General features: G+C 44.3%; 1 protein-coding gene and 1 pseudogene across 1 annotated transcript; one reads left to right on the top strand and one right to left on the bottom strand.

Annotated features, from left to right (window-relative positions):
* Positions 1-21,086: 21,086 nt before the first annotated feature.
* LOC123396172 lies at positions 21,087-23,489 on the bottom strand (annotated as a pseudogene).
* A 502-nt stretch (positions 23,490-23,991) lies between these two features.
* LOC123397706 (basic proline-rich protein-like) lies at positions 23,992-25,609 on the top strand. The gene has a single exon (XM_045092242.1). The coding sequence runs from the start codon at positions 24,014-24,016 to the stop codon at positions 25,568-25,570; it is 1,557 nt and encodes a 518-aa protein (XP_044948177.1). The 5' UTR covers positions 23,992-24,013; the 3' UTR covers positions 25,571-25,609.
* Positions 25,610-25,623: the final 14 nt, after the last annotated feature.

Raw genomic sequence — 25,623 nt, 5'->3', positions numbered from 1 at the left:
GGCCACCAAGTTTGTTTTTGTTCCTAAAAACAGTGGTGAACCATATAGTAAGAGAGATGAAGATCTTAAAATGTTGAGTGTTCACCCTACTTATGGTTTGAGCACCAAAGACGATGATACTTGATTCTATCGCCTTATGCCTAGCTAGGGGCATTGAACAATAGCGCTTGTTGGGAGGCAACCCAATGAATTTATCTTTGCTTTTTGCTTTCTGTTTTGTTATGTTCACACCATCATAATTCTGTTCTGATTGTGTTTTTTATGTTTGTTTTTGTGTTTGTGCCAAGTAGAACCTTTATGATCAGTTTTGGTGATGGTTGTTTGATCGTGCTGAAAAAGACAAAAACTTTGTGCTCACTAAATTATTTTTAATTCCTATCCAGAAAGAGGTTTTGAGTTGATTTGTTTTTATGCTGGTTGATATGCAAATTGCCTAATTTCCATAATATTTAAGAATGTTTGGGATACCAGAGGTATACGAAGTATACAGATTGCTACAGACTGGTCTGTTTTTGAAATATTCTGTTTCCGTTGTGTTGATTGCTTATTTTGATGAAACTATTGATAGTATCGGGGGGTACTAGCCATGGAAAAGTGAGAATACAGTAATATAACATCAATCTAAATAGAAATCAAGTTCACTACCGTACCTAAAGAATTGGTGGTTTGTTTTCTTATGCTAATGATATCACGAGTTTCTGTTTAAGTTTTGTGTTGTGAAGTTTTCAAGTTTTGGGTGATGTTCTCATGGACAATGGGATAAAGAGTGGAAAGAGCTTAAGCTTGGGGATTCCCAAGGCATCCCAAGCCAAATTGAAGGACACCAAAAAGCCTAAGCTTGGGGATGCCCTGGGAAGGCATCCCCTCTTTCGTCTTCAATCCATCGGTAACGTTACTTGGAGCTATATTTTTATTCACCACATGATATGTGTTTTGCTTGGAGCGTCGTGTATTATAGGAGTATTTTCTTTTTGTTTTGTCACAATCATCCTTGCTTCACACCTTTTTGAGAGGGACATGCACTCATCGTGAATTTGCTAGAATACTCATTGAGCTTCACTTATATCTTTTGAGTTAGGCAATTTAGCTCGCATGTGCTTCACTTATATCTTTTGAGCTAGATAACTTTGCTCTAGTGCTTCACTTAGATCTTTTTAGAGCACGGCGGTGTCATATTTTGAAGAAACAAGAACTCTCGATCTTCACTTATATCTTTTTGAGAATGCTCTCTCTAAGTAACTTGGCAATTGGCGTGTGCTTTGAAAGTAGTCCTAAAGATGATAGGCATCCAAAGAGGATATAATAAAAACTTCCATATTCAAGTGCATTGGTTACTAAGAGAAGTTTGATTCCTCTCAATTAGTTTTGAGATATGGATATGGTAATATTAGAGTTATATTAGTAGGGTGTTGTGAATCTAGAAATACTTGTGTTGAAGTTAGTGATTCCCATAGCATGCACGTATAGTGAACCGCTATGTTAGGAAGTCGGAGCATAATTGATTTATTTATTGTCACCCTTTGTGTGGCGGTCGGGACCGCACGATGGTTAAACACCTACCAACCCTTCCCCTAGGAGTATGCGTTTAGCACTTTGTTTTTATTACTAATAAAACTTTCGCAATAAGTACATGAGTTCTTCATGACTAATGTGAGTCCATGGTATAGATGCACTTTCACCTTCCACCATTTCTAGCCTCTCCAGTGCCGCGCCACTTTCGCCGGTGCACAAACCCACCATATACCTTCCTCAAAACAGCCACCGTACCTACCTATTATGGCATTTTCATAGCCATTTTGAGATATATTGCCATGCAACTGCCACCTTTCGTCTCATGACATGTGCCATCACTTTCATATTGCCATTGCATGATCGTAAGATAGCTAGCAAGATGCTTCAACGCCATACGCTAAGCTAGATCGTTGCACATCCCAGTACACTGCCGGAGGCATTTCATATAGAGTCATCATTGTTCTATGTATTGAGTTGTAAGTAAATAATAATGTGATGATCATCATTATTAGAGCATTGTCCCATGTGAGGAAATAAAATAAAAAAGAGGACAAAGACTCCCACCAAAAAAATGAAAAAAAAGAGAGGCCAAAGAGCCCAAACAAAAAATGAGAGAAAAGGAGAGAAGGGACAATGCTATTATCTTTTTCCACACTTGTGCTTTAAAATAGCATCATGTTCTTCATGACAGAGAGTCTCTTGTTTTGTCACTCCATATACTAGTGGGAATTTTCATTATATAACTTGGCTTGTATATTCCAATGATGGGCTTCCTCAAAATTTCCCTAGGTCTTCGTGAGCAAGCAAGTTGGGTGCGCACCCACTAGTTTTCCTTTTGAGCTTTCACACACTTATAGCTATACTGCATCCGTTGCATGCTAATCCCTACTCATTCACATTGATATCTATTGCTGGGCATCTCCATAGCCCATTGATATGCCGAGTCAATGTGACCATCTCCTCCTTTTTGCCACATAACCTCCACCACACTCTATTCCACCTATAGTGCTATATCCATGGCTCACGCTCATGTATTGCGTGAGAGTTCAAAAAGTTTGAGAAAGTAAGAGTGTGAAAACAATTACTTGGCCAATACTGGGGTTGTGTATGATTTAAATTTGTTGTGTGGGGATGATGGAGCATAGCCAGACTATATGATTTTGTAGGGATAACTTTCTTTGGCCTTGTCAAAAGTTCATGATCACTTTGCTAGTATGCTTGAAGTATTATTGTTTGCATGTCAATAGTAAACTATTGTTTTGAATCTTACGGATCTGAACATTCATGCCACAAGAAAGAAGTTACAAAGGACAAATATGTTAGGTAGCATTCCACATCAAAAATTCGCTCTTTATCACTTCCCTAATCGAGGACGAGCAGGAGTTAAGCTTGGGGATGCTTGATACGTCTCCAACGTATCTATAATTTTTGATGGTTCCATGTTGTTATCTTATCAACTTTGGATGTTTTGTATGCATGAATATGCTATTTTATATCTTTTTGGGACTAACCTATTAACTCAGTGCCAAGTGCCAGTTATTTTTTTCGTGTTTTTGACCTTTTCCAGAGAAGAATATTAAACGGAGTCCAAACGGAATAAAAACCTGCGGGATGATTTTTTTTCCATAATAGAAGATACGCATGGGACTTGAGAACCAAGGCAGGAGACCCCGGGGGAGGTCACAAGCCCCCTAGCCACGGCCTGGGGGGCGCGCCTAGTAGGCTTGTGGGCCCCACGTGGCTCCTTTGCCCTACTTCTGTCGCCTATAAATTCTCTAAAAATCCAGAACCCCCAGAGAGAGCCACGAAAATACTTTTCCGCCGCCGCAAGCTTCTGTCTCCACAAGATCCCATCTGGGGACCGTTCTGGTGCCCTTCCGGAGGGGGATTCGGACACGGAGGACTTCTTCATCAACACCATTGCCTCTCCGATGATGCGTGAGTAGTTCACCACATACCTTTGGTTCCATAGCTCGTAGCTAGATGGCTTCTTCTCTCTCTTGGATCTTCAATACAAAGTTCTCCATGATCTTCATGGAGATCTATCCGATGTAACCTTCTTTTGCGGTGTGTTTGTCGAGATCCGATGAATTGTGGATTTATGATCAGATTATCTACGAATATTATTTGAGTCTCCTCTGATCTCTTATATGCATGATTTTGTATCCTTGTAATTCTCTTCGAGTTGTGGGTTTCGATTGGCCAACTTGATATATAATTCTTGCAATGGGAGAAGTGCTTGGTTTTGGGTTCATACCGTGCGGTGTCCTCACCTAGTGACAGAAGGGGTAGGGAGGCACGCATCGTGTTGTTGCCATCAAGGGTAAAAAGATGGGGTTTATATCTATTGCATGAATCTATCCCTCTACATCATGGCATCTTGCTTAAGGCGTTACTCTGTTTGTTATGAACTCAATACACTAGATGCATGCTGGATAGCGGTCGATGTGTGGAGTAATAGTAGTAGATGCAGAAAGTATCGGTCTACATGTCTCGGACGTGATGCCTATGTGTATGATCATTGCCTTAGATATCATCATGACTTTGCGCGATTCTATCAATTGCTCGACAGTAATTCGTTCACCCACCGTAATACTTGCTATCATGAGAGAAGCCTCTAGTGAACACTATGGCCCCCGGGTCTACTTCACCTCATATTTTCAGATCTACAAAATTACTTTGTTGCACTTTCCACCTTCATATCTCACCTTGCAAATAATCGTGAAGGGATTAACAACCCCTTTATAGCGTTGGGTGCAAGTTTGTCTGTTTTTGCGCAGGTACATTGGTGCCTCATCTTGATACTCCTTCTGGATGGATACCTTGGTTCTCAAACTGAAGAAAATACTTATTGCTACTGTGTTGCATCACCCTTTCCTCTTTAAGGGCAAAACCAAGGCAAGCTCGAGAGGTAGCACCCCCGTATGGCGGCATTGTTAACAAAATACCAATGGCGTTCATGCGACCACGCCATCGATATTTTACACACTGGTGGCGTGGCACTGTTCACCAACATAACAACTATTTAAAATAGCAATGGCCTTGACATTTATACATGTGAGTACTATTAACTACTAGTAGTGATGTGAGCAAAACCAACCGACGCCACCACTATGTATTTATGGATTTAAAAAATAATTATATAATTTACTCATGCATCCAAATGTTTATACATTCATGCATATATTCATATATAGCAGTTATATAATCCATACATTCATCCATATTGTGTACACACCCTGCCGGAGGACGAAGGAAGGAAGACGATTTTATTTTGAGGTGATGTACACACATCTACACCTACATGAACATCAACATGACAATGAATAGAACTACATGGTGTACACACACTGCCAGAGAACGAAGGAAGGAGAGGAGCTCATGATGGCAATTTTGTAGCAGATGTCGTGCACAAACGCCATAAGAGAGGAGCCGCCAGGGACACTGGAGCCATGTGGACGACGAAGGCGACGTCGTGCCTGAAACCCTAGTTGCGGGGAGGGGCTGGGCACAAGCACTCGAGGTCGTGTGCGGCGGATCTGGCCGGAGGCAAGGACACATCCAGACAGGCGAGGTCGCATCGAGCTGCGCACCGACCATAGCCGTCGTGGGTCGTCGGAATCGGCCGGCGTTGGTGGCTGCAGCGAGGGGTTGTAGGAGAGATAGAGAAGGTTCACAAGAAGATGGATGGGTAAGGTGCTTGGTGTGGATGGATTACGCGGTTTGTGGTAAGGAACGGGAGGAGAGAGGGATGCAATGTGGGTAGAGATCGAGGTGACGTGATGACGGTGATTTTGGAAGTTAGGGACAGAGAGTTCTATTGAGAGAGATGAGAGCGAATGGGGGAGACAAAAGAAAGATATGCTTTGCGGGCTGGGTTGGTCCTCGTGGCAATTTTGGCCTTTTTCGGCTACACTTTTATTGATGGCGTGGACAGAAATTGCATGGATTTTATTATTAATGATGTGTCACTATTTATCAAAGCCACGAGTAACTGGTTTAATTACTGGTGGTGTGACACTATTTACTCACACCATCATTTCTACTATTAAAGGGGGGTCTGCCGTCGTGATGGTTCAACCTGGAGCGACCACCCTCTCTATTCCATCGATACATTCTTCCTCCCACCGATTTTTTGGTAGTCCCTTTGAAAATAAGAGACAAGTAAATAAGAGAATCAAGCGGTTCAATTAACCCCTTCCTTCTATGGCAAAAGAAGCCCACAGATCCTCCCGTCTTCCCTCAAAGAATAAGCCAAAAGTAAAAAAGAGACAAAACAACCACGATCGCACGACCCACGAACACAGGCGGCCACGCCCTAATCTTTCCCAACCCCTTGCTCCCTATGTCGTTCTCTACCGAGAGGAAGGCTGCTACTACAGCATCCTTCGATCCCTTGCCACAGACTACGACGTGCGTCGTGCATAGGTCCGCGACCTCATTCAGTGGTACGTGAGAATCTACACATATCGGGAAGGGTGGGGATGAGAAGCCGGGGCAAATAGAGAGAGGATGGCGGCCAACGGTGCCACATCGGCTTTGTACCGTAATTGCACAACCTGGCGGCCCTCAAGCTCCTGAGAAGTTCCTCCAAGTCATCCTAGACTACATGCTCGCCTCCTTGCTGGGTGAGATTGATATTGCCATTGACACGCTTGTTATTGTGATACTGCCACCAAAAGGTGTTTAACCCAGATGTCCTCTTGTTGGTTCTGTGTGTAATTAGTGTTGGGTAACGTAGCATAAATTCAAAATTTTCCTACGCATATTCAGATCTTCCTATGGAGAGACCAGCAACGAGAGAGGGGTAAGAGCATCTTCATACCTTTGAAGATTTCTAAGCGGAAGCGTTGCTAGAACGCGGTTGATGGAGTCGTACTCGCAGCGATTCTGATCCAGTGCCGAACTACGGCACCTCCGCGTTCAACACACGTGCAGCCCGATGACGTCTCCCGCACCTTGATCCAGCAAGGAGGAGGGAGAGGTTGGGGAAGAACTCCAGCAGCACGACGGCGTGGTGTCGATGGAGAGACGAGGTCTCCCGGCAGGGCTTCGCCAAGCACCGGCGGAGAGGAGGAGAAAGAAGAGCAGGGCTGCGCCAAGGGAGAGGGAAAAGTGTGTCTCTCAATGGCCAAAACCCCTCTCTATTTATAGGAGGGGGGAGGGCTGCGCCACCCCTAGGGTTCCCTCCCTAGGGGCCGGCGGCCACCAGATGGGAGAGGGGGCGGCGGCTAGGGTGGGAGGGGGTGTGGCGCACCACCTGGTGGGCCTAAGGCCCACCTGCGCCTAGGGTTGCCCCCTCTCCCCACCACTTGCGCATTGGGCTGGGTGTGGGAGGCGCACCAGCCCACCTAGGGGCTGATTCCCTCCCGCACTTAGCCCATTTAGCCTCTCGGGGTCGTTGCCCCCCTTCGGTGGACCCCCGGGGCCACCTCCGGTGGTCCCGATGGTCCCGGTACGTTACCAGTGACGCCCGAAACACTTCCGGTGTCCGAAACCATCCGTCCTATATATCAATCTTTACCTCCGGACCATTCTGGAGCTCCTCGTGACGTCCGGGATCTCATCCGGGACTCCGAACAACTTTCGGTAACCTCGTATAACAATTCCCTACAACCCTAGCGTCATCGAACCTTAAGTGTGTAGACCCTACGGGTTCGGGAGATAGGCAGACATGACCGAGACACCTCTCTGGCCAATAACCATCAGCGGGGTCTGGATACCCATGGTGGCTCCCACTTGCTCCACGATGATCTCATCGGATGAACCACGATGTCAAGGATTCAATCAATCCCGTATACGATTCCCTTTGTCTGTCGGTATAGAACTTGCCCGAGATTCGATCGTCGGTATACCTATACCTTGTTCAATCTCGTTACCGGTAAGTCTCTTTACTCATTCCGTAGCACGTCATCGTGTGACTAACTCCTTAGTAACATTGAGCTCATGATGATGTTCTCCGAGTGGGCCCAGAGATACCTCTCCGTCACACGGAGTGACAAATCCCGATCTCGATTCGTACCAACCCAACAGGCACTTTCGGAGGTACCCATAGTGCACCTTTATAGTCACCCAGTTACGTTGTGACGTTTGATACACCCAAAGCACTCCTACGGTATCCGGGAGTTGCACAATCTCACGGGCGAAGGAAAAGATACTTGACATTAGAAAAGCTTTAGCATACGAACAATACGATCTAGTGCTATGCTTAGGATTGGGTCTTGTCCATCACATCATTCTCCCAATGATGTGATCCCGTTATCAATGACATCTAATGCCCATGATCAGGAAACCATGATCATCTATTGACTAACGAGCTAGCCAACTAGAGGCTTGCTAGGGACACATTGTGATCTATTTATTCACACATGTATTACTGTTTCCTGTTAATACAATTATAGCATGAACAATAGACGATTATCATGAACAAGGAAATATGATAATGACCATTTTATTATTGCCTCTAGGGCATATTTCCAACAGTCTCCCACTTGCACTAGAGTCAATAATATAGTTACATTGTGATGTATCGAACACCCATAGCATTATGGTGTTGATTATATTTTGCTCGTGGAAGATGTTTAGTCAACGGGTCTGCAATATTCAGATCCGTGTGTACTTTACAAATATCTATCACTCCACTCTGGACATGGTCCTGGATGGAGTTGTAGCGGCGTTTGATGTGCTTCGTCTTCCGGTGAAACCTGGGCTCCTTGGCTATGGCAATGGCCCCAGTGTTATCGCAGAAGAGTGTCATTGGACCCGACGCGCTTGGAACCACTCCAAGGTCGGTGATGAGCTCCTTCATCCAAATTCCTTCATGAGCTACTTCTGAAGCAGCTATGTACTCCGCTTCACATGTAGATGCTGCCACGACTTCTTGCTTGCTGCTGCACCAGCTCACCGCCCCATCATTCAACACATATACGTATCCGGTTTGTGACTTAGAGTCATCCGGATCTGTGTCGAAGCTAGCGTCGACGTAACCCTTTACGACGAGCTCTTCGTCACCTCCATAAACGAGAAACACTTCCTTAGTCCTTTTCGGGTACTTAAGGATATTCTTGACCGCTGTCCAGTGCTCCATACCTCGATCACTTTGGTACCTCCCTACCAAACTTATGGCAAGGTTTATATCAGGTCTGGTACACAACATGGCATACATTAGAGAGCCCACGGCTGAAGCGTAGGGGACAGAACTCATCTTCTCTATATCTGCTGCCGTGGTCGGTGACTGAGTCTTACTCAATCTCATACCTTGCAAAACTGGCAAGAACCCTTTCTTTGAGTTTTCCATATTGAACTTCTTCAATATCTTGTCAAGGTATGTACTTTGCGAAAGACCTATGAGGCGTCTTGATCTATCTCTATAGATCTTGATGCCTAATATGTATGCAGCTTCTCCAAGGTCCTTCATTGAAAAACTCTTGTTCAAATAGGCCTTTATGCTCTCCAACATCTCTATATTATTCCCCATCAATAATATGTCATCCACATACAGTATGAGGAAATCTACAGAGCTCCCACTCACTTTCTTGTACAGATAGGCTTCTCCGTAAACCTGTATGAACCCAAACGCTTTAATCACCTCATTAAAGCGAATGTTCCAACTCCGAGATGCTTGCACCAGCCCATAGATGGAGCGCTGGAGCTTGCACACTTTGTTAGCACCCTTAGGGTCGACAAAACCTTCTGGTTGCATCATATACAACTCTTCCTTAAGGTTCCCGTTAAGGAACGCTGTTTTGACGTCCATTTGCCAATTTTCATAATCATAAAAGGCGGCAATTGCTAACATGATTCGGACTGATTTCAGCTTCGCTACGGGAGAGAAAGTCTCTTCGTAGTCAACTCCTTGAATTTGTCGAAAACCCTTTGCAACAAGTCGAGCTTTGTAAACGGTTACATTACCGTTTGCATCAGTCTTCTTCTTGAAGATCCATTTATTTTCTATGGCTCGCCGGTCATCGGGCAAGTCCACCAAAGTCCATACTTTGTTCTCATACATGGATCCTATCTCGGATTTCATAGCCTCAAGCCATTTGTTGGAATCCGGGCCCGCCATCGCTTCTTCATAGTTCGAAGGTTCACCGTTGTCTAACAACATGATTTCCATCACAGGGTTGCCGTACCACTCTGGTGCGGAGCGTGCCCTTGTGGACCTTCGCGGTTCAGTAGTAACTTGATCCGAAGCTTCATGATCATCATCATTAACTTCCTCTTCAGTCGGTGTAGGCGCCACAGGAACAACTTTCCGCGCTGTGCTACTATCCTGTTCGAGAGGGGGTGTAATTACCTCATCAAGTTCTACCTTCCTCCCACTTACTTCTTTCGAGAGAAACTCTTTCTCTAGAAAGGATCCGTTCTTGGCAACAAAGGTTTTACCTTTGGATCTAAGATAGAAGGTATACCCAATAGTTTCCTTAGGGTATCCTATGAATACGCATTTCTCCGCTTTGGGTTCGAGCTTTTCTGGTTGAAGTTTCTTCACATAAGCATCGCAGCCCCAAACTTTAAGAAACGACAACTTAGGTTTCTTGCCAAACCATAGTTCATACGGTGTCGTCTCAACGGATTTAGACGGTGCCCTATTTAAAGTGAATGCTGCAGTTTCTAATGCGTATCCCCAAAATGATAGCGGTAAGTCGGTAAGAGACATCATAGATCGTACCATATCTAATAAAGTGCGATTACGACGTTCAGACACTCCGTTGCGTTCCGGTGTGCCAGGCGGCGTTAGTTGTGAAACGATTCCACACTTCCTTAGGTGTGTGCCAAACTCGTGACTCAAATATTCTCCTCCACGATCAGATCGTAGACATTTGATTTTTCTGTCATGTTGATTCTCAACCTCACTCTGAAATTCCTTGAACTTTTCAAACGTCTCAGATTTGTGCTTCATCAAGTAGATATACCCATACCTACTCAAATCATCGGTGAGAGTGAGATCATAACGATAACCACCGCGAGCTTCATCGTTCATTGGACCACACACATCAGTATGTATTATTTCCAATAAGTCGGTTGCTCTCTCCATTATTCCTGGGAATGGAGTCTTAGTCATCTTGCCCATGAGGCACGGTTCGCATGTGTCAAATGATTCAAAGTCAAAAGACTCTAATAGTCCATCAGTATGGAGCTTCTTCATGCGCTTAACGCCGATATGACCAAGGCGGCAGTGCCACAAGTATGTGGGACTATCATTATCAACTTTACATCTTTTGGTACTCACACTATGAATATGTGTAACATCACGATCGAGATTCATCAAGAATAAACCATTCACCAGCGGAGCATGACCATAAAACATATCACTCATATAAATAGAACAACCATTATTCTCTGACTTAAATGAGTAGCCGTCTCGCATTAAGCAAGACGCTGATACAATGTTCATGCTTAAAGCTGGTACTAAATAACAATTATTAAGGTTTAAAACTAATGCCGACGGTAGATGTAGAGGTAGCATGCCGACGGCGATCACATCGACCTTTGAACCATTCCCGACGCGCATCGTCACCTCGTCCTTGGCCAGTCTCCGCTTATTCCGCAGTTCCTGCTTTGAGTTGCAAATGTGAGCAACAGCACCGGTATCAAATACCCAGGAGCTACTACGAGCGCTGGTAAGGTACACATCAATAACATGCAAGAGGAACACCCTTATCATTTGAGCGAAGTGTAAGCTGAAAAATTAAATATGGAGTGAGGATAAAGAGACCCATCTATCTACAAATTCTATTTGTTCAATAGACCTTTGTCAATGGAAATACAATGGTAAGAAAACAAATTAGATAGAAAAAGTAAATAAAATAGGGGCTCCTTTAACGTTGTCGGCCTTCTTGTCTGCTAAGTATTTGGGGCAGTTCCGCTTTCAGTGACCCTTTCCCTTGCAATAGAAGCACTCAGTCTCAGGCTTGGGTCCGTTCTTTTTCTTCTTCCCGGCATCTGGCTTACCGGGTGCGGCAACAGCTTTGCCGTCTTTCTTGAAGTTCTTCTTACCCTTGCCTTTCTTGAAACTAGTGGTCTTGTTGACCATCAACACTTGATGCTCTTTCTTGATTTCTACTTCGGCAGACTTGAGCATTGAGTACAACTCGGGAACGGTCTTCTCCATCCCTTGCATGTTGTAGTTAAGCACAAAGCCTTTGTAGCTTGGTGGGAGAAACTGGAGGATTCTGTCAATTATAGCATCATCCGGAAGTTCGACTCCAAGTGAAGTCAGATGACCGTGTAACCCAGACATTTTGAGTATGTGCTCACTAACAGAACTGTTCTCCTCCATCTTGCAGCTAAAGGACTTGTCGGAGACTTCATATCTCTCGACACGGGCATGAGCTTGAAAAACTAGCTTCAGCTCCTGGAATATCTCATATGCCCCGTGTTGCTCAAAACGCCTTTGGAGCCCCGTTTCTAAACTGTATAACATGCCACAGCTAACCAGAGAGTAGTCATCACTCCGTGTTTGCCAGACGTTCAGAATGTCCTGGGCTGCTGCGGGAGCGGGAGGGTCACCTAGCGGCGCATTAAGGACATAAGCCTTTTTAGCTGCTTCAAGGATGAGCTTCAAGTTGCGAACCCAGTCCGCATAGTTGCTACCATCATCTTTCAGCTTGTTTTTCTCTAGGAATGCGTTGAAATTGAGGTTGACGTTGGCCATCTACAATATTTATAAAGACAACTTTTAGACTAAGTTCATGACAATTAAGTTCATTTAATCAAATTAAGTATGAACTCCCACTTAAATCGACATCCCTCTAGTCATCTAAGTGATACATGATCCATGTTGACTAACCCGTGTCCGATCATCACGTGAGACGGACTAGTCACCATGGTGAGCAACTCCATGTTGATCGTATTCAACCATACGACTCATGTTTGACCTTTCGGTCTCTTGTATTCGAGGTCATGTCTGTACATGCTAAGCTCGTCGAGTCAACCTAGGTGTTTCGCGTGTGTAAATCTGGCTTACACCCGTTGTATGCGAACGTTAGAATCTATCACACCCGATCATCACGTGGTGCTTCGAGACAACGAACCTTCGCAACGGTGCACACTTAGGGGAATACGTTCTCGAAATTTTAAGAGGGATCATCTTATTATGCTACCGTCGTTCTAAGCAATAAGATGTAAAACATGATAAACATCACAATGCAATCATATAGTGACATGATATGGCCATTATCATCTTTGCTCTTTCGATCTCCATCTTCAGGCATCGCATGATCATCATCGTCACCGGCGTGACACCATGATCTCCATCATCGTGTCTCCGTGAAGTCGCCACGCCAACTACTACTATCACTACTACTATAGCTAACCGTTAGCAATGAAGTAAAAGTAGTAAGCACATGGCGTTGCATCTCATACAATAAATTAAGACAACTCCTATGGCTCCTGCCGGTTGTCATACTCATCGACATGCAAGTCGTGAAACCTATTACAATAACATGATCATCTCATACATCATACATGCAACATCACAACTTTGGCCATATCACATCACATGTCAAACCCTGCAAAAACAAGTTAGACGTCCTCTAATTGTTGTTGCAAGTTTTACGTGGCTGATTTGGGTTTCTAGCAAGAACGCCTCCTTACCTACGTGACAGCCACAACGATGATATGCCAAAGCTATTTACCCTTCATAAGGACCCTTTTCATCAAATCCAATCCGACTAGAGTAGGAGAGACAGACACCCGCTAGCCACCTTTATGCACGGTGTGCATGTCTGTCGGTGGAACCAGTCTCACGTAAGCGTACGTGTAAAGTCGGTCCGGGCCGCTTCATCCCACAATACCGCCGGAAAAGAATAAGACTAGTAGCGGCAAGCAAATTGACAAATCATCGCCCACAACTTTTGTGTTCTACTCGTGCATAGAATCTACGCATAGAAAACCTGGCTCGGATGCCACTGTTGGGTAACGTAGCATGAATTCAAAATTTTCCTACGCATATTCAGATCTTCCTATGGAGAGACCAGCAACGAGAGAGGGGTAAGAGCATCTTCATACCTTTGAAGATCGCTAAGCGGAAGCGTTGCTAGAACGCGGTTGATGGAGTCGTACTCGCAGCGATTCCGATCCAGTGCCGAACTATGGCACCTCCGCGTTCAACACACGTGCAGCCCGGTGACGTCTCCCGCACCTTGATCCAGCAAGGAGGAGGGAGAGGTTGGGGAAGAACTCCAGCAGCACGACGGCTTGGTGTCGATGGAGAGACGAGGTCTCCCGGCAGGGCTTCGCCAAGCACCGGCAGAGAGGAGGAGAAAGAAGAGCAGGGCTGCGCGAGGGAGAGGGAAAAGTGTGTCTCTCAATGGCCAAAACCCCTCTCTATTTATAGGAGGAGGGGGAGGGCTGCACCACCCCTAGGGTTCCCTCCCTAGGGGCCGGCGGCCACCAGATGGGAGAGGGGGCGGCGGCTAGGGTGGGAGGGGGTGTGGCGCACCACCTGGTGGGCCTAAGGCCCACCTGCGCCTAGGGTTGCCCCCTCTCCCCACCACTTGCGCATTGGGCTGGGTGTGGGAGGCGCACCAGCCCACCTAGGGGCTGGTTCCCTCCCGCACTTAGCCCATTTAGCCTCTCGGGGTCGTTGCCCCCCTTCGATGGACCCCCGGGGCCACCTCCGATGGTCCCGGTGGTCCCGGTACGTTACCGGTGACGCCCGAAACACTTCCGGTGTCCGAAACCATCCGTCCTATATATCGATCTTTACCTCCGGACCATTCCGGAGCTCATCGTGACGTCCGGGATCTCATCCGGGACTCTGAACAACTTTCGGTAACCTCGTATAACAATTCCCTACAACCCTAGCGTCATCGAACCTTAAGTGTGTAGACCCTACGGGTTCGGGAGACAGGCAGACATGACCGAGACACCTCTCTGGCCAATAACCATCAGCGGGGTCTGGATACCCATGGTGGCTCCCACTTGCTCCACGATGATCTCATGGGATGAACCACGATGTCAAGGATTCAATCAATCCCGTATACGATTCCCTTTGTCTGTCGGTATAGAACTTGCCCGAGATTCGATCGTCGGTATACCTATACCTTGTTCAATCTCGTTACCGGTAAGTCTCTTTACTCGTTCCGTAACACGTCATCGTGTGACTAACTCCTTAGTCACATTGAGCTCATGATGATGTTCTACCGAGTGGGCCCAGAGATACCTCTCCGTCACACGGAGTGACAAATCCCGATCTCGATTCGTACCAACCCAACAGACACTTTCGGAGGTACCCGTAGTGCACCTTTATAGTCACCCAGTTACGTTGTGACGTTTGATACACCCAAAGCACTCCTACGGTAACCGGGAGTTGCACAATCTCACGGTCGAAGGAAAAGATACTTGACATTAGAAAAGCTTTAGCATACGAACAATACGATCTAGTGCTATGCTTAGGATTGGGTCTTGTCCATCACATCATTCTCCCAATGATGTGATCCCGTTATCAATGACATCTAATGCTCATGATCAGGAAACCATGATCATCTATTGACTAACGAGCTAGCCAACTAGAGGCTTGCTAGGGACACATTGTGATCTATTTATTCACACATGTATTACTATTTCCTGTTAATACAATTAGAGCATGAACAATAGACGATTATCATGAACAAGGAAATATGATAATAACCATTTTATTATTGCCTCTAGGGCATATTTCCAACAATTAGCACTTCCAAAAAATTAGTGCAGGTAGGAGAATGCTCCGGTGTTGTGTGCATCTGATGGGCGACGTCGGTTAGTCCATCGGCTCTAGAGCTCCACCAGATAACCTGGGATGATCCTGCCTCCTTGCTGGAGATTGGAGAAGATCTTAGTTTATGAAGTTTGTGTCTGACTCACCTTTAAATTGTTCAATATGCTCTCTTGTCGTTTCGTTGATGATTTTGTTCTTATTTTTTAGCTCGTGGATACAATCAGGAATCAGATAGACCTGGAAAGAGTGTCCTGCCTGGTTTCAATCTCCGACAGATTAACATATTATTCAGAGTGGCATGTGCATTAATTAACATCTAGAGCTCCTACGCTAATATTTTTAAACAAGGAAAATTTATTGTATGCTGGTCTCTTAATACGTGATAAGTTCGTGGCGAGTGGGAACTATTAAAATAATTAAATTTGATAACTCTATGGCAATACAACTCGCATCAGAATGCTCACAATGGCACGGTTGGTTTATTGTTTACGACGTGCACAATCATTGACACTGTAGTTGAGCCATCCATATAATTGTTTAGTCCATTGTTAAGATCACACATGCAATGCTTTTTAATTTGTAATTAGATTTTGATAATATCATTTCGATTGGCCTCATCTGAAACTAATAAGGTATTTTCAGTGGACAAACCCTTGCTATTACTTGTTCTTGTTTTATGTTGACAATCATCGTGCAGGATAACCTACTCAGTCAAAATATTTTCTCAGCATCTAATGTTGTTAGACTTTTTAGTGATCTGGATCATCTTCCTTTTGTGAAGTGAGGAAGAATGTAACTAGAGTGGTAACTTTATATCATTACCTAGCAGTACTTTATATCATTACCTAGCAGCTTAGTTGTTACTATGCGACCATCATAGAAGAAAATATCTCGCTACGCTTCTAAGAAAGAGACTTTGTTTATATAATTTATGCAGATTAACCTCGGAATCTCCTCTTTTATATTTTCTTTTAGGGGTTAACCAGGTAATAAAAATGGAAGCATCTTGCATAATTTACAATGTCTTTCCTGAACACAGTTGATGTGGGTAACCATGTGTAGAACATGAACTCATAACGTGTCATACCTGATGGTTACTTAGTTGAAAAAGAGATGATGGATTTCTAGGGTTCTAATATGGTTTCTAAACCAAAGGTATGCACCTCTTGCTTAACACATTTCTAATCAATATTTAATTATTCTCATTCCTTGGAAGCTTAGGTTGGTGCTGTTTTTGTCAATTTTGTACCAACAGAAGTAGCATGAGGATCTATGCTGGATGCATTCTTCCATTGAAGTAGAACTTTGTATATATGTAAAGATAGGATTATGCATGGTGTATGATGAAAAATAATACAAACTATTTTGAGCTAATTGTTATCTCATATTTGTCTTCTCAAGAGGGGGGAGCGTTTATCTTTTTATTAGTACGAAAAGTAGAAATAAGATATGTGTCCATAAAAATAGAACCAATAGAGGAAGTGTTGAAACATGACAAATACACTTAGAGCCATATTGGTATATTGTACCGTGGCAACGCACGGACATTTAGCTAGTTATTTATAGTATCAATGGCATGGTATATTTTCACACATCATAAATAACTTGCATCTCCGTATTGTTGGATCCCAAATGCTGGTGGCATAGATTTTAGTCGGCACGCCACCAGTAACCTACTACGGATGACCTATCAAATAAGCCAACACCACCACTATTTAGAAAAGACAGTGATTGCGTGAATTAAAAATGAAGCGCCATTAATTAAAATTGTGACTAGCCATTTTTTTACTAGTGAAAACATTAGTAAGGATGGGAGTGTATGCCGTATAATTGCCTCTTTGTCTTGTAAAAATAATTTAGTCTTTAATGACATAAACTCTTCTTTTTGCGGGTTATTTTCGGCTCTAAGCACTCAGTTCGTATATAGTCTATGTTTTAACTATGTTGAAATGATTTTCTTTTGGCCTTCTTCTTTGAATAGATTTAGCCTTACAATACTAGGCTTCCTAGAAATACTAGGCTTCCTAGAAATAGAGGCAGGACAGCTCCAGAGTTTATGCCTTGAAGTGGACCCACTTATAAGGGTTTGGTCGGGTCATGGGTTTTGCATTACAATATCGGACCCGACATTCCATTTGAAGTATTATTCTAAAAAAATACATTAAATTTAACCTTTTTTCGAAAATAAATAAATAATTCAGAAATATAAATATTTTTTGAATTTCCAAAAAAATTACAAACTTTAAAAGCATTCTTGAATTTAAACAATGTTCATAAATTTAAAAGTTCTTCACGAATGTGATAAAAATTGTTCATGAATTTAAAAAATATTCGAGTTTTATACTTGTTCACAAAAGTTTTTAAAATATATCCAGATATATAAAAAATTTATAGATTTTTAAAATGCTGACAAATATGAAAAATGTATCATGGATTGTTTTCAAATGTTTGCAATTTTGAAGAAAACATTTTTGAATTCGATGATTTTTCAAGATTTCAAATTATGTTCCCAAATTATTAAAATTATTCATAACTTTGAAAAATATTCATGAATCAAAAAATAATACGAATCAAACAGGCAATAAAACTTGAAAACAAACGGTAGAGAAAAAAATAACCCAAACAAAACCTTCCCAGAACCAGAAGGGCCGTATTACCCATGCAATAACGCTCGCGGGTTCATGTTTACTCGGAGTTCCTGTTCAGCACCTTAAGTGTCCGAAAAGAGGTAGCTGGCCCCGCCGTAGCTAACAAAATTGTTGGGCCAGCCGACGAAGGCTGTGCGTTTCGAGCGTAGCTAACCGATGCAGCCATTGCACACTTTTGTTTTTATTGCGGCTAAATTTTAAGAACAAGTATGGGAATGTTATTTATTTATCACTTACAATTTTTTTAAGAAATCGTGAATTGAAATTTTTTCATCGCTTTTGAAGAGAAGTTCACAAAACTTATTAAAGTTCACTGGTTTTGGAAAAACTTTCTGAAAGAGTTTAAAAAGTTCATCGCTTCGAACAAACTTCATTGATTTTTTTTTAAAAACCATCAATTGGCAAAAAGTTCATCGAATTTGACAGAAAATATTAATCGAGCTTGAAAAAAAGTCCATCACTATTGGAAAAAGTTCATCGATTTTGGCAAGATTTTCACCGACTTTGACAAAAAAATCACCGATTTTGAAAATAGTTCATCAATGTTGAAAATTTTCACAAATTTGAAGGAAAAAACCCATCATTCTTGAAAAGAGTTCATTGGATTTGGAAAAAGTTCATTAAGTTTTTAAAAAGTTTATCAAATTTGAAAAAAAATCATCAATATTAAAAAAATCATTGAAATACAAAAAAGTTCATCCAATTGATAGTAAGATAAAACTTCCTTCAAATTTGGAAAAATTTCATCGAAATCAAAAATATGTTCATAGAGTTTAAGAAAAATTTCATCAAATTAGAAAAAAAAGTTCATGATTTTCAGAACAGTTCATGGAAAAAATGAAAATAGTCCATATATTTGAAACAAAATCATCAAACCATGAAGAAAGAAGAAAAAGGAATAAAGAGTAAACAAAAATGGAAAACAAAAAAAAGGAAAAAGAAGAAAGGAACACGGAGAGAAGAAGTAAGAAGAGACGAAAAAAGAGGCCAGTTTACATATCGGACAAGATGGCGTGGTGGTTACCGCAGCGCAATTCGTATGAGGCGTTCCTGGTTCGACCCCCCCCCCCCTTCGGCGTGTCTTTATTTGCACGTTTAAGAAATCAAAGATGGGCCGACCCGCGACTCCCGCGCTTCATAAGCCCGTTAGCAGAATGCACATTAACGGGCGCCTATGACGTCAAATATGAAATGTATGTGTTTGCTTGACCTCCTTCAAGGTACTAGTAATAGTGCAAGTGCAACGCACGTGTAATCGAATGAATTTCCTCATTCATCAGGTTGCCAAACGGTTTATATGGGATAAAAACAATGAATATCTAGAACCACATTGTATGACACATGCAATCGCTCATTCTAGGACCTCATGAACTACCCAACGTAATATATCCACACCAAAGAATATGCTATGCCTAGAAATGAGATCGATAAAGATGAAAAACATGGAACCCATGATAGGGCCAGAGAATAGAAAAGCAGAGATGAACCAGACGTGGTAGAAGAGCAACATGAAGACGGATTGCTGGATGATGTAGAACTTGATTTAATACTCTCTCCACATCGTGCAAAGCAATAGTTCCAGTAGTGAGAAGTACTGTGTGCAATCGCTCTATATCACCCCAAATAGGACATATATAAGAGGATCATCTTAAATGTGTAGGTGTGAGGTTAATTTAGAACATATTAGACCCGGAAGCAGAAATAATGTTGCAATTCAACTTAACTGAGTGGACAATAGGGTCATATCAGTATAAAAAAACCATAAATTTTCCTAAGTCAAGACTTTAACAATGATATGCGCTAAAGGGTTACCCAAATATATCCCATGTTAAAACATTTTTAAAGAATCCAAACTTGACATCACATCTTGAATTTTAAATTATGTGATCTCGTAATTATGTAACAAGCAAAATATTGATGTGTAAAAAAATTCAGCTGCTTATTTCTTATATCTAGATGGATGTAACGATAGTAGCCACATCGTAAGTTTGGACACCGATTCTGCATGATATCTAAAGCATATGTTTCCATTAGCATAAACCGCAAACCATAAGAAAAATTTCAGTGAAAAATTAAACGGAAGAGTATAAGATTAGTATACTTTCTTTTGGACTTCTATCAGCATATTAGAGAAAAAGCAAGAGCTTCATCAGTTCCAAATCATGAGTAACACATGTACTCAAAATATGATATAAAGGATGTAGTATCCTTCCTCGAGGTAATCAGCAAGTATGTATTAACATCACAAAATCATTATCAAGCCTTCAGAAAGAATGCATCAGACATGTGAATGGTGTCAACATCATAATAATGATTAGTGCATCATATCTGGTGGACCAAAAAAAATGAATGTAGCTGGTTACATGACTACTGGCGTGTTAGACGGAGTTTCCTGTTCATTGTGAAATGCAGACGCAACTTATTTATGATTTGATACATTATGCCGCATTTTTAATATCTCATCTCTCTTTCATGCATACCGCCCCCTTTCCCTTTGTCTCTTTAATTCTTTCGGATCCGCCCTTTCTCCTACAAATAACATCTTTAGTATGTCAAAGCATGATGTACGCAAGATTGATGATATATTTACTTGAATTATCTTTGTTCGTTATGTCCTGAAATGGTGTACGAAACCCATTACTTGAGAGGCTGTCATAGGCAGCTGCGAGTCAAGAATTGACACAATGCATCAACTTGCAATGACATACTAAATACAAAACCGGTGCTAAGATGCTTTATAATGTACACTCATTTGTCTATATGAATCCTCTACTATGATGTTATTAGTTTGTGATAAAATCAGATCCAAAGATCAATGCAACATCAATGACTTAGTTTACATTTGGAAAGGAAAAAAAATCAATTTCATTATTATGTTAAGAGAAATACATCTTTTTTTGACAGTAAGAGAAATACACTCTTGCATGCATCATGTATTGTACATCCCTCGATAGAGCAGAATCAGATCATCTTCGTGCAGGGGGAAAAGTGCTACCTCATACAAAATCGATAATGAAGGCAACAACTATAGAATACAATTCAACAATTAATAAAACTATGCCCCTAAATACTTAATTCAAACTTGACGGAAAGCGAAAAAAATTATACAAATGGAGGGCAGTGGAACTGAGGTAGAGCCGCACACACACCACGTCGACCTCGGCCACACTGGATGGTTACTCTAAATCTAGATATGCCAGTTTAACCATGCGTACAGAAATCAATGGCAAGAAACGGACAGGGTGAATGCATATTAGATCAATGTAAAGTAAGACGAATAAAATTATTCACATGAGAAAACTAAATCGCTGGAGTAAACGCAGAGGCCCTCTTACCAAGGAAAGGATTCCCTCCTCCTTGTTAGTTTGAAGGAATATTGCCTATGGACGGGTTGAGGGCGGTTGGGCATGGAGACATGCACCATGGCTAGCATATGGGAACAAGACATGAAGGACGGCTGCTAGCTGAGCGGCGGAGACATGCTCCACATCTAGCAGACTGGGACGACGCACCGAGGGCCGCAGCTCGGCAGTGTAGATAGGCGATGCGGCTAGCCCGTAGTGGCGAGCCTCTGTTGCTGGCGCAAAACACCGGATGAATCTCCACCTCTGCGTACATCGTTGACCCGCTGGCAAGGTCGTGATGCGCGCCTTGACACATTGAACTTATGCACTATGTCAAGCCCTGCCTGTTAGAGCCGCGCCATGTACCGCACGAGAGCCAGCGTCGCGGCCTGTCCCCGTCCGTGCCAAGACGCTGGCATTTGCAAGCTGCTGCATAAGCGTTGCACGCCACCATGTAAGCCGCGCCGGGTCGCCAAGCCACAGGCAACAGTAGCACTCGTGTATCCCACCCATCATGCAGATCAAGATAGAAGGTGCAGTGAAGTGCGGTTGAGATTCAAAGTCATATTCAGCAATGTGACGACGGAAGCAAAAGAAACCCGTTTCCTCAACCTGAGGTTGCATGCACAATGAAGGAATTGTAGTGAATTATAAACATTTGAACCTAGATAAAAATTATTCACCAATCACTTGCTTAGCGTTTGGATCCTTTCCAATGTAGATATTAATAATATTTTTCTATGATCATGTGCACATAGGATAATAATTTAAATGCAAAAGTAATCTAAATGGAGTTTACTGCAAGAGGATGTTGCTAATCAAACAATCAGGAGTATATTGTTTTGAGTGCATCCCCGTTAGCAAGTGCAGACTCAAGATCGAGTATTGCAGAAATTGTTTCTTCAGTAGTAACTATTTCTTGTGTTATATCAGTGCTTTCTCAAATTAAAGAAATCACACCTGCAAGAACTTTAGCAGTCAGCATGTTTATTTCTAGTCACACTGAACATATAGAAATACAACACCGCCATACTGATTCCTTTGGAGTTGTTGCTTCTGCAGCTTTGTGTTCCCTTTCATTGGTCCAACCTGGATAGGATTTGAACAAATGTCAGTGTTAAATCGAGCAAAAAACTGAAACAAAATTAGATCATATATATATGGATGAACCAGGGCATGGAGTATATGAACAGGGGGATACTGAAATAGATAGGGCTAGCTATATAGAGAGATCGATTAGAGGAACTCATCGAACATTTGGTGGAGTCCAAGCTAACCCAACTACTTAATTACTCCTTGTTGGTCAATAGTAAACTGAATTACTGGCATTAACAGTAAACTGAATTACTGTCAAAATTTACTCCAAATTTATGCATTACTCCTTGCTGGAATATTTTTAAAATATTCCTAGTGTTAAAATGGTCATGTTGTATAAAGTTCATCTGTATATGTGCTGAAAATTCAATTATATTGACATACTGAAAGCTTTGCCGAAAAATTCAGTCACCATTCTGAATTTTGATATTGCTTCATACAGCTCCATCTAACTCAAATACGAGGTATAAAATAGTATGCACTTAATCTACTTCCATTAGCTTGTGATGAGATCTTAGAATTTTAAGGCCCATGTAGGGTAAGAAAGTTGCCAGAGGTCAAGAGACTACATTGAAATAACTTCATAAGCTCCTGGATACAAAAGCAACCCCTAGAAATACCCATGCAGTGTTGCTTCCACTTCAGAATTGCTTTGCTAAGGAAACATGTTGTAAGAGGAAAACAGAAATCATGAAATTAAAGTAGCACAACCAGTTGACGACTGAACTAATTGAATTGAAATTTTCTATATCCTCTTCTTTCGCTGGATTCCCAGAACAGGGAAATCTGATAGCCTTAGCTGAAAGTGGAGCACAAATCCATCCGTAGTGCACTGCTGCTGGTAAACGACCACCGCTGCAACCGTGGTCCTGCTGATCTGGGGCTTGCCTGGTGGTCCCCGCACCGGCTCCTTGCTAATCTGGGGCGGCCGGGATAGGTACCGGCGGCGGCGGCGGCGACGACGGGGCTGGGACAGGGACCGTTGTATGGGTCAGGGACCGTTGTATGGGTCAGGGACCGGTGGCGACGCGAGAACGGCGGGGCTGTGGTGGACGGGGACTCAGGCGGCACCGACGGGGACAGGGACGGGGGCGAGCGGAGGGCACCGGCGCGGGCGGGCGTAGGCGGCACCGGCGGCTGCGCGAGGCGGGGGCGGGCCGAGCAACCGAGTTCGCAAGTTCCCACCATGGAGAGTGGGGGTTTCGCTAGCGAGAGGTTTTGTTAGCGGTGGGTTTCGTTAACCAAGGGATCAATTTCGTTAACAATGATCTATGACCGTTGATGATGTAATTAGACGGCTGAGATGAGATGGCGACTTGGATTTATCCTCTTATTATGTTTTCAATAGTATAAAGATGCACGGAACATATATAGTTGTCGTAAAAGAAGACTCAAGTCACCAAACAGAAAATGTGACTTTGATGGAAAACCAAAGACCTGCCCCGGGCCGGGAGAGAAACCAAAAGCAGATGAAAGCACACAGCATATATAGGCATGGAAGAAAGGAACCATTCTTTCCCAAGGCACAAGAAAATGCTACGAGTAGCATTCTACGCCATCGCCATCAAGCAACCTCGATGCCACGTACATCCATGGATTCGATTCCAACCCTTGGAACACATACATACATCTGTATGTATATAAGAACGTCGGCGACATCGATCGCCATCACAAACACGGCATATACCAAAAGCCTGTCCGGCGAGCGAGCCATGGACGCCCCCGGCGGCCGCGCGTACGGGGAGGAGGAGGAGCTGGACCCGGCGGTGGAGTGGCGGCAGGCCGGCGACGAGCAGGACGTGGTGGAGCTCCGGCTCCCGGGGTTCCGCAAGGAGCACGTGCGCGTGCAGGTCGACAACTACGGCGTGCTCCGCGTCACCGGCGGCCGCCCGGCCCGGGGCGGCCGCTGGATCCGCTTCACCAAGGACCTCCGCCTCCCCGACAACTGCGACGCCGACGGCGTCCGCGCCAGGTTCGATGACGAGAAGCTGCTCATCAGCCTCCCCATCGTCCCCCCCGGCGCCGACGACGGTGACGGTGAAGCTGACTCGCCCCCAACGCCCACGCCGTCGCCGCCCGTGCCATTGCCGAGGACGGCGTTGCAGCCGCCGCCGCCTTCGCTGCCTCCTCCTCCTCCTCCACGCTTGCCTCCGCCTCCCGGGAAGCCCAGCTTCTTCGAGCCAAAGATCCGGCCGCCGGTGCCGCCACCACGGGCGCCATCGTCGCGTTCACGTCCTCCGTTTCCGGCTGAGCCCCCCGCTGTTTTCGAGACAAAGCCACCGCCGCTGGAGAAGCCCGCCGCTTTCGAGCCAAAGCTCCGACCCCCGCCGCCGCCGGTATCACGTCCACTTCCTCCGTTCCCATCTAAGCCCCCCAGCTTTTTCGAGACAATGGCGCCTCCATCACCGCCGACAAAGCTCCGACCTCCGCCGCCCCCACCACCGCCGCCAGTAACACGTCCACTCCCTCCGTTCACGTCTAGGCCGCCCAGCTTTTTCGAGCCAAATGTACCGCCGCCGCCTCCACCAGCACGGGCACCATTGACGTCGCGTCCACCTCCACCTCCGCCACCGCCGCCACCACGTGAACCTGCACGGTTGCCGTCGTTTCCACCACCGCCGCCACCACCTCCTCCTCCACTCGTGAAGCCCACCTTTTTCCAGCCAAAGCTCTGGCTGCCGTGGCGGCATTCAGATCACGCTCCAGACACCCCTCCCGAGCCCACATTAACAAAGCCTGCCGCCACCGCCGAACGGAAGCCCTGGGCACCTCCGGCAATCATTCCTGGCCCATGGACGGCCGAGCCGGAGCACGGGCCACCGCCATTGCCACCTCCAAAACAGAGCACAGCCACTCTGCCTCAGCCCAAGTCACCCGCGCTGTCAGATATAACAATCGGCGTCTCATCTCCGTCGCCGCCTCCACCTCCACCTCCTTCAAAACCACCACCACCACCACGGCCGCCGGCGCCCAGTCAGGGGAAGACGAAGAAGAAGCATGGCAAGGTACAAGTTGAAGCCGGCAAGGTCAGGTTGCCGTTGCTGGAGGAGATGAAGAAGCAAGAGGAGAAGAAGATGGAGGGCAAGAAAGCGATGGAGGCGGCCAACAGCGGAAGACCGCCAGCGGCGGACGAGAAGATGGAATCGCCACTCGCGAACGAGGATCCAGGGACGCCGCCGACGAAGGAGCTGGTGACCAACATGGCGGCCGCGGTGGCGGTGCTCGTGGGGATTGCATTGTCAGTTTGGCGCACCATGAGCAGCAGCTAGCAACTTACGATGGCTGATGTGTGCATCGTTAATAATTATCTGTTGAAGTTATT

This window comes from Hordeum vulgare, chromosome 5H, assembly GCF_904849725.1.
Source record: "Hordeum vulgare subsp. vulgare chromosome 5H, MorexV3_pseudomolecules_assembly, whole genome shotgun sequence".
NCBI lineage: Eukaryota > Viridiplantae > Streptophyta > Magnoliopsida > Poales > Poaceae > Hordeum > Hordeum vulgare.
This window is presented reverse-complemented; position numbering and strand designations above follow the sequence as displayed.